Here is a 12189-nt window from a genome sequence, read left to right as displayed (position 1 = left end):
CGAAAGGACGGCAGCTGTATCATACTATTATAAATAGGCGCAATAACCTTGATATAATATCCCCGGGTAAGCCGACATATTGGCCTACTGATCGTAAAAAAATACCAGATTTAATTCATTTTGCAGTAATCAAAAATATAGATAAATCGCACATAACAGTAGATACATGTACTGACCTATCTTCTGATCACTCTCCTATACTAATAAGGTTATGTGAACAACCCATATTTGTTGAAAAGAAAGTGGCCTAACATCGCACAAAACGAACTGGCTAAAATACAAAAAATACGTGAGTAGCCACATTAATATTGAATACAAAATAAATACAGAAGGAGACATTGACAAAACTATAAGGGAACTCAATGATATAATTATTAACGCAGCGGTCTTAGCAACACCAAAGAAAAGCTATAAGCCACTTGGTTTCAGAAAAATCAGTAATAGAGAAATAGAACAGCTTGTAAATGAAAAAAGACGTGCTAGACGAGAATGGCAGATAAATCGCTCCCCTTCCACTCAGCTTCAATTGAAATCTGCTGTACGCAAATTAAAACAAGTAAGGAAAGGCTAAGTTCGTGTGTAACCGAACATTTTATACTCTCGCAATTTATTGAAGAAATTTTATTAAGATAACGCACAAATTTACCCATAAATTCGGCATAAAGTTTAATAGAATAACGAAAATCGTCATATATAGATATGAGGGCTGAGGTAATTCCTGAACCGATTTTATTCAATTTCACCAGCAAGGCACACTATATCCAATACTATACGCTCACTTAATTTTGCTAAGATATATCACATATTAACCAATACGTAATAAAGCCCAACGAATTTTTGAAAAACCTATAATTATGTATATGAGAGCTAGGAGATGTTGTGACCCGATTTTAATAATTTTTGGAACAGAGACACACTATTGGAAGAAAACAATTTTCTCTGAATTACATTAAATTAGTTGAGAGATTTACCCATATTTTCGGTTAAAATTTAACCTTAGGCGCTGAGTTCAACATGTTCGATATCTGGGGCCTTGAAAAGTTATAGTCTGTTTTCGAAAATTTTTTTTACAAGTGATGTCACAGATCATATACTGTCTTTGTGTAAAGTTTTATTTCGCTATCATCATTGGTTCCTAAGGTATATATTATAAAGTGAAGGATTCAGATGGAATTCAAAATTGAGTTATAAAGAAAGTAGTCGTGGTTGTGAACCGATTTCCACCATTTTCCACACATGTCATCAGGGTGTCAATAAAATATTATATACCGAATTTTATTGAAATCTGTCGAGTAGTTCTTGAGATATTTTTTTTGACCCATTTTGTAAAAAGATTTGAGTGCAGCTTCCTTCTGCTATCATTTCTGTGAAATTTTGTGTTTCTGACGTTTCTCGTTAGTGAGTTAACGCACTTTTAGTCATTTTCAACCTAACCTTTGTATGGAAGGTGGGCGTGGTTATTATCCGATTTCTTTCATTTTTGGACTGTATAAGAAAACGGCTAAAAGAAACTACTGCAGATAGTTTGGTTTATATAGCTTTATTGGTTTGCAAGATATATACAAAAAACCTATTTGGGGGCGGGGTCACGCCCACTTTTCCAAAAAAATTGCATTCAAATGTGCCCCTCCCTAATGCAATCATATGTTCCAAATTATATTTTCATAACTTTATTTATGGCTTAGTTATAGCTCTTTATGTGTTTTTGGTTATCGCCATTTTGTGGGCGTGGCAGTGGTCTGATTCCGCCCATCTTCGAACTTAACCTTCTTATGGTGCCAAGGAACACGTGTTCCAAGTTTCATTAAGATATCTCAATTTTTACTCAAGTTACAGCTTGCACGGACGGACGGATAGACAGACATCCGGATTTGAACTTTACTCGTCACCCTGATCACTTTGGTATATATAACCCTATATCTTACTCGTTTAATTTTAGGACTTACAAACAACCGTTATGTGGACAAAACTATAATACTCTCTTCAGCAACTTTTGTTGCGAGAGTATAAAAAGCGCTTAAACGCGAGGAAGAACTCAACAATGAAATATATATAAAGAAGCTGTGTCCAAACTCAAGCAAGCAAAATTCACTTTGGAAAGCCCAAAAGTCCATGTAGCCACCAGTCGACTCCAACATGCCTATACGAGACTTGGGTGGAAATTGGGCTCGAAGTGACGAGGAAAAGGCTACTTGTTTTGCAAATCACCTAGAAAAGGTATTTCAACCAAATTGCCCAGAAAATAACCTTAAATTGTCAATATTACCTAACACAGCAAATGAGTCGCCCGAGTCCTTTAAGTCTGCACCTTCTGAAATTATTGGCATCATAAAAGAACTTAATCCAAAAAAGTCGCAAGGACATGATAATATCACCCCAAAATTGCTAATTGAGTTACCAAATATTACTGTAGAGGTGCTCTCTTTGCTCTTCAATGCAATTCTAAGTTTCGGATACTATCCAATTTCGTGGAAAAAGTCGCAGATTATCCTGATAGATAAACCTGGGAAAGACTTGACACAGCCTTCTACCCTGCCTTTCGAAAATATTTGAAAAGATGCTACTATCAAAGATGTATCCTTTCCTCCACGAAAATAATGTAATACCAACGCACCAATTCGGGTTTCGTGCAAAACATAGTACAATAGAACAAGTAAATAGAATAACTTACGAAATAAGAAAAGCATTCGAGCACAGAGAGTACTGTTCAGCTATATTTCTAGACGTAGCTCAGGCATTTGATAAGGTGTGGCATGAAGGGCTTTTATATAAGATTAAAAACATTCTACCTTTAGAATTGTATAAAATACTAGCTGATCTCGCAGGCGTTGTCCTGTAAATTTTTTCAATGTAATGCAGCTGGTTTTCCAATAGAAATAATAGAAATTCCACCGGATAATTCACTGCTTCGTCTTCATTTCAACACGATCAATCGATTTGTATGAACACAAATCTCCCGGAATTTGACTTTGAATTGTATCGTTTAAGTCATCGGTATTTTCGGCAGCTAAAATTGCGCGTGCATTCATAGTTAATAATAATAATTTTGACCAATGTTCGGATAAATATTCATGATGAGTTCATCTCTCGTTGAAGTAAATTGACAAATGGTAGGTGGAAACGATATCAAATCATTGGAAGTATCAACAAGAATTTACCCATTTCCAATTCTTAGCAGTTCTTCTGCGTAGTTATCCTGTTGCAGGAACACTCACATATTCATAGTCAATCAAACCGACACAAATACGATGACTTGAGACATGCGTTCAATTCATCCGCCGCTGTTAATTTCTAAATAACAGGAACTGTTTGTCAAAAATCTAACAGTATCATTACGGCACCAAAGCGACGATTATTATTCCACAGATCTTTCATTGTTCTGTCAAGTGCTTCTAGAGTGCACTCATATCAGTTTACAAATCTTCAACACTTTTGCCATAGCTGATTGCGTTGCAAACAGGTGTTTCATTGATTTGCATGTTTAACGGAAGCTTCGGTGCCGAATGTGCCGTTCTTCCAACTTCTGGTAGCGTTGCAGCAATTCCAGTAGATGCGAGAGCCAACGCTATGCCATTTTGAGATCGTATTGTTGCCAAAATCAATGTTATCAGGAACATTTTCCCAGTTCCACCCGGGCGCATCAAGTAAAAATAGTCCAATGTTTTCATCATTGACAGCGTTCATCAATTTATCATAGGCACTCTTTTGCTGCTCATTCAATAATGGAACATTTCTTTGTACTTGTATAAAATAATGTAACAACCTACCAAAATTGCTAATTTTAACATTTTAAATTAAAACACTTTTCACATTAAGGGTATTCGTTTAAACGTGTAATGTTACCCATCGCATAAATTTATGCAAATACGCAGTGTGTTACATGAACGCACTTCAAATTCTTTGTGTAAATGCCACTTATTTATGTATTAAACAGCTGTTTGGGTGTCAAAATATTAAAATGCCGAAAGTTAGCGAAAAAGCAAAATTTATTCAACTTTGCGAAAAATCACTAGTATTTGATTTGTTAATGTTGGAGCTGTTTGGAAAACATGACGGTAATTGTTTTGCGTCAATGCTACATTTTTTAAAGGCGCATATATACATAAATATATAAATGATTTCAGAAATCCAACGCAAAAAGGAAGATGAAATTATGGAAGACTTTAGCTTTGCATTGGCAGCTGCTGCATATTTTAGATATGGATCTACATTTGTTCATCATTCTGTCCCAAAATCACCCAACTTTTTAATAGATGTATTACCGCATTTGGATGAAAACAGGTTTCGAGAAATTGTGCGAGTCAGCAAAACCACATTTGATTTTATCATTGATCTGATAAAGGATGACGAAGTGTTCAATGGTCCACGTTCATGTAAACAGTTTCCTATCCAAATTCAATTGGCTGTAGTAATGTACCGACTGGGTTCATGTGGAGAAGGAGCAACAATTACTAAAATTGCTAGTTTGTTTGGTATTAGCGATGGTGGAGTAATACAGGTGAGCTATTTACATATGTATCGGTTAAAATTTGTGTTTCAGCTGTATTTTAAATTTCTCAATAGGTCATGACCAACAGGGTATTTGATGCAATTATTAAAAGGAAAACTCAGTTTCTGTTTTGGCCGGACCCTGTAGAGCGTAGAGCTTTAGTTGTTCAAACACTCAGTGAGCTACCACATTGTGTTGGCTACGTAGATGGAACGGAGATAAAATTGGCGGAAAAACCCACTGTAGATTGCGAAGCATATTTTTCTCGCAAGCATATATATTCACTTAAGGCTCAATGTGTGTGTGACCACAAACTAGTAATTCGTCATATGGTATTGGGGTATCCCGGTAGTGTTCACGACGCTAGGATATACAACAATTGCGAGCTATCCACAAACGCCACTGAAATGCTAACAGGATCAGAGTGGTTAGCTGCAGACAGTGCATATAAATTAACTTCGACCCTTATTACTCCTTTTAGAATAAACGCAACGGAAGGCACCTTGAATCAACGAATTCTGTTCAACAGAACGTTCAGCCAGTACCGAATAAGAATTGAGCATTGCTTTGGTTTATTGAAAGAACGTTTTAATAGCTTGAAAGAACTCAAAATTCAAATAAAGAGTGATAATTCGGTAAAGTTTGCATGCCGGTGGATATTAGTTTGTGCGATATTGCACAATATTATATTAAAAGAAAACGACGGTGGTTTTGATGTTGACGAAGAAAGCATTAGTGAAAACAGTGAAGTCGACGAGCCTGGGGATCAAAACTTACCAACAGTTGAAGGTGCATCTAAGCGCCTTTCATTGTTATCACTAATGGAAACTTAAAAATAAAGTATTGAAACTCATGTTTACATATCTTTAAAATCCATTAATATATGCTTTTATTTACAGAAAAATAAAAAGTGCTTCTGTGCCTATTAACATTTAGTTACATTCAAATATACATGTATTTTGCTATGAGATCTTTTAAATTTGCGAAAAAAGTACCATGTGAAATCTCTTAAAGTTTCACATTTATTTTGATTTTAACTTTAACTCTATTTCAAACATTTTAATGCGTTCTTCACTAGCAAGTTTCAGTTTTTCAATTTCCAGTTTGGTTTCTTTTTCTGATTCAGTTTCAATTCTTTTCATTTCTAATTGATTATTCAGTTCAATTCTTTTCAACTCGACCTCATTCTTTTCTTTTTCTTTTTCTAATTCTATTTTCTTAACTTCTAATTCCAACCTTTTCTCCTGAATAAAAATCAATTTATTGAACGGGGCTTCACTCTTTCTTTTTGGTTTTTTTGTTGAACTTCTAAAGTCCAACGAACTTTGTGGTGTAGAAGTTGCCGCGGCGGCGGCACTGCAATCGCTACTTATACTTATAGGTAATATTGGGTCAACTAAATCCTCACAATCGAGCGCACACAAGTCGTAGGAATCGATGGTATCGTTTAACGAACTATCAGCACAAGGGGAATCAGCCAGTACTTCAATGCTGTCAGTGCTTTCAAAAATTACTCCGGGATTTACATTTTTGCGTTGCCCGAAGATAACTTCCAGTAAGTCAAAGTTGGGACAAATTTTGTTGACATGCGCTGATACGCTTGACTCGTCACCATTAGCGAGTAGTCCAGACCCAGTTTTGTTTTTCCAGGCTGCCGCGGCAACGTACAACGCTTTGAGATACCTCATTTTGCTTTTCATAGCTACGCAAACGACAGATTGAAGTGCCGGTGTATTTTGCTGCAATTTTTCGTAAAACCTTTGGGAGGTCGGTTTCTGGAAGATATGCGTAAATTCGTGTTAAAACAAACATATGTACCTAAACATTTTCACTTTTCTAAAACCCTTACCTCAAAAGATTCTGGACTATCTTTAATTGCGTCGGATACTGCTTGCAACAGCTGCAGGGACTGCGACTCTGTCCAGCGATGGGACGGTTTCAGCCGTAGACGCTTTTGCTTTAACTTTTTATCCTGAAATATAAAACAATTGCAACAATTAAATAAAATTTATGTTCCGAGTTTCATTCTTACCTTTTCCATTTTAATTTTCACAATAATATTCATCAGCTGGTCGTTTGGTAGGGTTGCTTTTGCAATATCGTAAATTTACAAGTGTTCTTTACACACTGACATTGGTGCGTAATGTGTTTAAATGAATTTCCATATAAGTTGCTGCCAGATTTTTACGCATTCGTAAATATACACGGTTTAAGAGGTTTACGGGGCTTTTACACGTTTAAACGAATACCCTTATTGTTTTTTCGGTTATCGACCCCCCTTATATAATTGAATCATGTTGAATCATTACAATTATCAATATATATTTTAGTATAACTTCAAAACATTTCTTAACAAAGCAACAATGACAACCTTCTAAATATTTTATTATGTTTTTTTATTTATGTTGTCAATTTACATACATATGTACATATTATTTAAAAAACATTTGTATGGGAAAAAGAAAATGGTAGTTTTTAGGGGTTTCCAGGAAATTATTCGAACTTTTCTCATCTTTTAAACGTTCTCTAGATCTCCATGAACAATTCAAGACTAAAATTAGCCAAATCGGTTGAAGCGTTCTCGACTAACGAACATCAATTGATTATTATACATACATAATATGTATATCTTAATATATAAAAATTAGGTGTCACGTTGTTTGTTTTCGATAGACTCCTAAACTACTGAACCGATTTTAATGAAATTTTTAACACTGTGTGCAGTTTGGTCCAACTTGAAAGATAGGATAGTTTATAACTCTCCTTATAGTCGCATTATTTATTTATTGCAAATTATTTGTTTATTATTAGCAAAGAGCTATCCACCAGTTGGTGGCGCTAAGTGCGCTATGTTACAGTAGATGGCGCTACATTCATTTCTAAATTTTCATGGATTTAGGCTGTCATAACAAAAGCTGCCACTTGCTAAAAACATTAAATGAAAATGCGTTGTTTGAAGTTTATATTATTTGTGGTAAAGTTATACGAATCTATGACTTCCAATATTCTAAATTTAAGAAAAAATCACATACAATCCGTGAAATAAATAAAGTTATGTACATATGTATGGTCAGACAAATAAGCAATGCTGCCACTCTTTTCCAGTAAATCTTCCTCGAATTTGGGAGATTTCAGAGGAATTTAGGAAATCGCAGAGTTGATTTCTGCATGTATTTCCTAGATGCAAAAAAAAAATTTCATTTATTTGCATTTAGGTATAGAATTTTGTATGGCTAATGCCCGGTTTCACAGTACATACTTAAGTTGTGCCTAAATAAAATGTTAGCTAAGTATTGTTGCAAACTGAGTAGTCGTATGCGTTTCATAGTCACTGCTTAATTTCTATAAAATTTTATTATGATATATGGCAACGTTATAGGCAACATATGTTTTACAAATGTCATTCATAAAAATATGTTTGAAATATTTAAATTATAACAGACAATACATAAATTTATATCAAAAACAAAAGAACCCCAAATTTCATCACTAGCGAGTAGGAGCACCTATGGGAACTGAAGGAAAAGTATAAGCTGTTATTGAGTGCAAACGAACGGACACTTGCCCTATGCCACGAAAGAGGTCGCTGAAAATTCAAAGCAAATTCAAAACAAAAATCAGCTGTTATTTAAGCATTGCTTAAGCCTCCCATTTTCAGTGCTTAAGCATAACCTAAGTATGAACACGCAATGCATTAAACTGCCAAACAATTTCTGCACTGTTGTTCACACAAAAATTGAATTGATTCAAAGTATTTTCCCGGATATACAAAATAATTATTTAGATCATAACTGGCGCAGTGGGCGGGCTATTTTGGCAGCCAAAAATGTTGATGTTGACGAAATTAACTTCCAGATACAACAGTTGTTGCCAGGCGATCTGATCTGAATTTTTAAACTCTCAAGATATATCCGGAATGCCACCACATATTCTTCGGTTGAAGATTGGTTCAATTATTATTCTTGTGCGTAATTTGAATCCCCCTCGGTTATGCAACAGTACACGTTTGGTCATCAAAAAGTTAACAGGGAATATTCTTGAAGCAACCATTTTGACTGGAAAGTTTAAAGGAGAAGTGGTCCTGTTGCCCCGTATTCCAATGGTACCGTCAGAATCTACGATACCATTCAGAAGACTACAGTTTCCTATTCGTTTAGCTTTTGCCATGTCCATTAATAAGTGTCAAGGCCAAACAATGTCCATTTGTGGGTTAGATTTGAATAATCCATGTTTTTCCCATGGGCAATTATATGTTGCATGCTCACGTGTGGGAAAACCATCAAATCTATTTGTGTTAGCTCGAGACAGGTTAACCAAAAATATTGTGCACCAATTAGTGCTAAGTTAATTAAAATGTTTATAATTCAAAAAAATGAATACTACTATTAAAAATTAAGAATTATCTATCCTAAGATTATAAAATTAAATGTTACATGGTGTCAACTAACAATTTTGTAATTAACTTATTTGTTAAAAACTTGAATATTTAATCAAAAATGAACTATTTTATGAAAATTTGTGCTTATTATCAACTCTACGAAAATTTTCATCAATAATTTTAAAAATTTTGACCTCAAGTTCAAATCTCAATCCCGTGGATTTTTATACCAGATATATACTAAGGTTTCCGTCTTTATTCATAAATAATAATTTCACTGTAGTGAATAGTTTACTACAACACAGCAAATCTAAAAGTGAGGAAATGTTCATTCTGAGAATTCGAATGATTCAAACCGATTTATCGTTTAAGTTCAAAATTTTACAGTTTCATATGTACATACATACATAGGTATGTATGTGTCATGTTAGCGTGTTGGAGAGCCATCTTCTTTATTTGTTTACACGCTACACAACAAAACAAAGAACGAACTTCGCCAAAAATATTTAAATTGATCAGAGACGTTATTCCCTGAATATATTAACATTCCATACAAATAAATGGCCTTGAACAGAGTTCAAAAAGCGTTTTAACTATTTCAAATAAAAATTGGGCGGGGCGAAGTTCGCCGGGTCAGCTAGTATTATATTATATTTCCCCCGTTTTTTACACATTTACCAGTGTTTCTTCGCTCCTATTGGTGATGCTATAAGTGATGCTATATAACCGATAGCCTTCCTCGCTAAAAGGACTATCCAATACAAAAAGAAATATTCAACTCGAACCAGTAGTTTCGGAGATTAGCGCGTTCAAACAAGCAAACAAACTCTTCAGAAATCGTATAATAACCACGCCCACCTCCCATACAAAGGTTAGGTTGAAAATTACTAAAAGTGCGTTAACTCACTAACGAAAAACGTCAGAAACACTAAATTTTACATAAGAAATGGCAGAAGGAAACTGCACTGAGATTTTTTTACAAAATGGAAAATGGGCGTGGCGCCGCCCACCTATGGGTCAAAAACTATATCTCAGGAACTACTAGACAGATTTCAATGAAATTCGGTATATAATACTTTCTTGACACCCTGATGCCACGTGTGAAATTGACGAAATTGGTTCACAACCACGGCAATTATTATTAGACATTATTAGACACATTGTCAACTGATGCTGATTCTATGCTATTCGCTCTTAATCGACATACATGACTGCGTTCGTGTCGAAGAGCAAGCAGTGCAGGGCGAAAGGTCTCAATCGTCTGGACGCAGCGAAAACAGCGAATACGAGGATTATGATGATATTTTTATTGACATTAAAGCTAAAGCTGTTAAGTATAAAATTAATGTTGATGGAATTTCTACTTATGATCCCGAACAATATGCCAAAAGATGTCTAAACTTCATATAATTTAAGAGAATTTTATTTGAATTAACAACATAAAAAATAATAGTAACATTTGTAAGGTTCGCAATGTTGCTTTGTTAAGAAATTGTTTGTCACTGTATTGAAATTGTGATTTGAATCATAAATTGAATACGTTTTCGTCTTTATGCGTAAGAATTTTTCACTATATTGAAAATTTTACTCTAATATAATTTAATGTAAACGTTAGCCACAGAAACGAGTGGAAAGGTCTGCTGGTATAAAATAAAGACTAATATCTGAAAATAAAATATTAATTTCTTTAATAAAATAAATGTCACCATAGCCCTGTATCGTTAATGATTTTCATCTAAGAAAAATATATATGAAACTCCGTAAATAATTATTGAAGTTGAACAATACAAATAATTAAAGGAAAAGCTAAGTTAGGGTGCAAAAAATTATATTTATAGTCCATAAAGTGAATATCTTAAACTTTCTTAATATTATATTTATACAATCTTTTTAGAGGGTATTTGTTTTATGCATTTTGGGTATTTATTTATTTTGGTCCTTTTTATTTGTTTGCAAAATATCTGATATGTTCACAGCCGGTGAGTGGGCCACGCCATTTGTTTGAAAACATCTGTGTTTGAAATTATAAATTATACAAAAAAGAACTTTATACCTCAAAGCCGAAGAATACTTTAAAGCGAGATCTCCTGACAGGAGGAAAGAAGGAGTCCTCCTATTGACCTCTTTTAGGAGCAGTAAGGGAGATTTTTACTTTTGTTCTTATATTGTGTTTTTTTTTATATATTATTTTAGTGTTGAGCTCCTTTAGTCATCTTTTAGGAGCAAAAAAGGAGATTTTATACTTTTATTGTGATTTTTTTTACTTCATTTCAGTATTGATTTTCTTTTGTCCTGCTTTAGGAGCAATAAAGAAGATTTTTCATTTTTCGTAGCTTAAAAATCGTACTTTTGATTCAAAAATTACAATTTAACGGGAAATAATAACTGTTAATTTTTGTCTTCAAGCAATTGTTCATTTCAACTGTGTTTTTTAAAGCGTGCAGACGTAAGTGTTTTATATCTATTAAGTATTAAATATTTTAAATTGATAATTAAATGTACTCTAAAAGCATTTAAAACGCCTAGTGAATAAAAAATTAAATAATTTATATAAAAAACAAAATAATAATACACAAAATGAAAATGATGTGGAAAGTGTTAATGAAATTGAAAAACATGGAACAAAGAATACGGAAGCTAGAGGAAATATCGACGCAGAACACTATATTCCAGGAGCGAATTATTGACATATTTCCACCGATGAAGATTGAATTAATATATTTCCTTTTAAAAACATGAATGATTTAGCATCTACAGAATCCTTGCTTTGAATAAGCCTGAGGCAGAAATTGTGAGTATGATAAAATACATTTGATAAGATGTTACTAAACAGTTTGAATTTATTATAGGTGGCGTATCTGAAGCAAAAATTTTCAAAGAGACCCCTATCAAAAGTTTTGGATGAAGTGATTGAGGAGTCCCTGCTCTTAAAAGTGAATTGGGATGGAGCCCAAAAAAAAGTTGCATTGAAGAATTATGCACTTTTCAATAAATTTCTTTACGGTAATACATAATTTCAATTCATGTCATCTACTTTTTTAACAAGTTTAATTTTAGAGGCCTTAAAAGATGATTACTCATACCCAAAAAAGATCAAAAAGGCGTTTCTCAAATGTAAGGCTCAGTTCTACAGGTACACTTATAATATAAAAAAAATAATATATTTCATGTATGTACATTCATTTAATTAAAAAAATTTAATAATTTTATGGTAGTAATCATAGAGATCTCCTACATATATCAGTAATCATAGAGATCTCCTATAGCAGTAATCATAGAGATCTCCATTAGGAGGTTAAAAGGAGTACTCGCGTTCCAATGA

At 33.7% G+C, this 12189-nt stretch overlaps 2 protein-coding genes across 3 annotated transcripts; one reads left to right on the top strand and one right to left on the bottom strand.

Annotated features, from left to right (window-relative positions):
* Positions 1–3816: 3816 nt before the first annotated feature.
* Positions 3817–5369, top strand: LOC128923454 (putative nuclease HARBI1). 2 transcript variants are annotated; one of them, XM_054235723.1, is made up of 3 exons: positions 3817–4055; positions 4125–4498; positions 4564–5369. In XM_054235723.1, exons 1-3 carry the CDS (start codon positions 3881–3883, stop codon positions 5320–5322), a joined length of 1308 nt encoding a protein of 435 aa, XP_054091698.1. In that variant the 5' UTR covers positions 3817–3880; the 3' UTR covers positions 5323–5369. The 2 variants fall into 2 exon arrangements, with proteins under 2 accessions (XP_054091698.1, XP_054091699.1); XM_054235724.1 differs by having other exon boundaries at positions 3817–4498.
* On the bottom strand, positions 5351–6743 carry LOC128923455 (uncharacterized). Its single transcript, XM_054235725.1, has 3 exons — positions 6522–6743; positions 6339–6461; positions 5351–6264 (listed from the first exon to the last, which is right to left on the bottom strand). The coding sequence occupies exons 1-3, from the start codon at positions 6552–6554 to the stop codon at positions 5512–5514; spliced, it is 909 nt and encodes a 302-aa protein (XP_054091700.1). The 5' UTR covers positions 6555–6743; the 3' UTR covers positions 5351–5511.
* Positions 6744–12189: the final 5446 nt, after the last annotated feature.

Source organism: Zeugodacus cucurbitae, chromosome Y (genome assembly GCF_028554725.1).
Source record: "Zeugodacus cucurbitae isolate PBARC_wt_2022May chromosome Y, idZeuCucr1.2, whole genome shotgun sequence".
Lineage (NCBI taxonomy): Eukaryota > Metazoa > Arthropoda > Insecta > Diptera > Tephritidae > Zeugodacus > Zeugodacus cucurbitae.
The sequence above is the reverse complement of the archived record's forward strand: the minus strand, read 5'-3'. Positions and strand labels throughout refer to the sequence as shown.

Bases quoted from the DNA above. Each gene is read 5' to 3' on its own strand.
- LOC128923454 (XM_054235723.1), top strand. From the start codon at position 3,881: ATGAACGCACTTCAAATTCTTTGTGTAAATGCCACTTATTTATGTATT. The intron at 4,056-4,124 runs GTAATTGTTTTG...AAATGATTTCAG, and splicing joins GCTGTTTGGAAAACATGACG to AAATCCAACGCAAAAAGGAA. The intron at 4,499-4,563 runs GTGAGCTATTTA...ATTTCTCAATAG, and splicing joins GCGATGGTGGAGTAATACAG to GTCATGACCAACAGGGTATT.
- LOC128923455 (XM_054235725.1), bottom strand. From the start codon at position 6,554: ATGAATATTATTGTGAAAATTAAAATGGAAAAG. The intron at 6,462-6,521 runs GTAAGAATGAAA...TTTATATTTCAG, and splicing joins TGAAAATTAAAATGGAAAAG to GATAAAAAGTTAAAGCAAAA. The intron at 6,265-6,338 runs GTAAGGGTTTTA...CATATCTTCCAG, and splicing joins ATAGTCCAGAATCTTTTGAG to AAACCGACCTCCCAAAGGTT.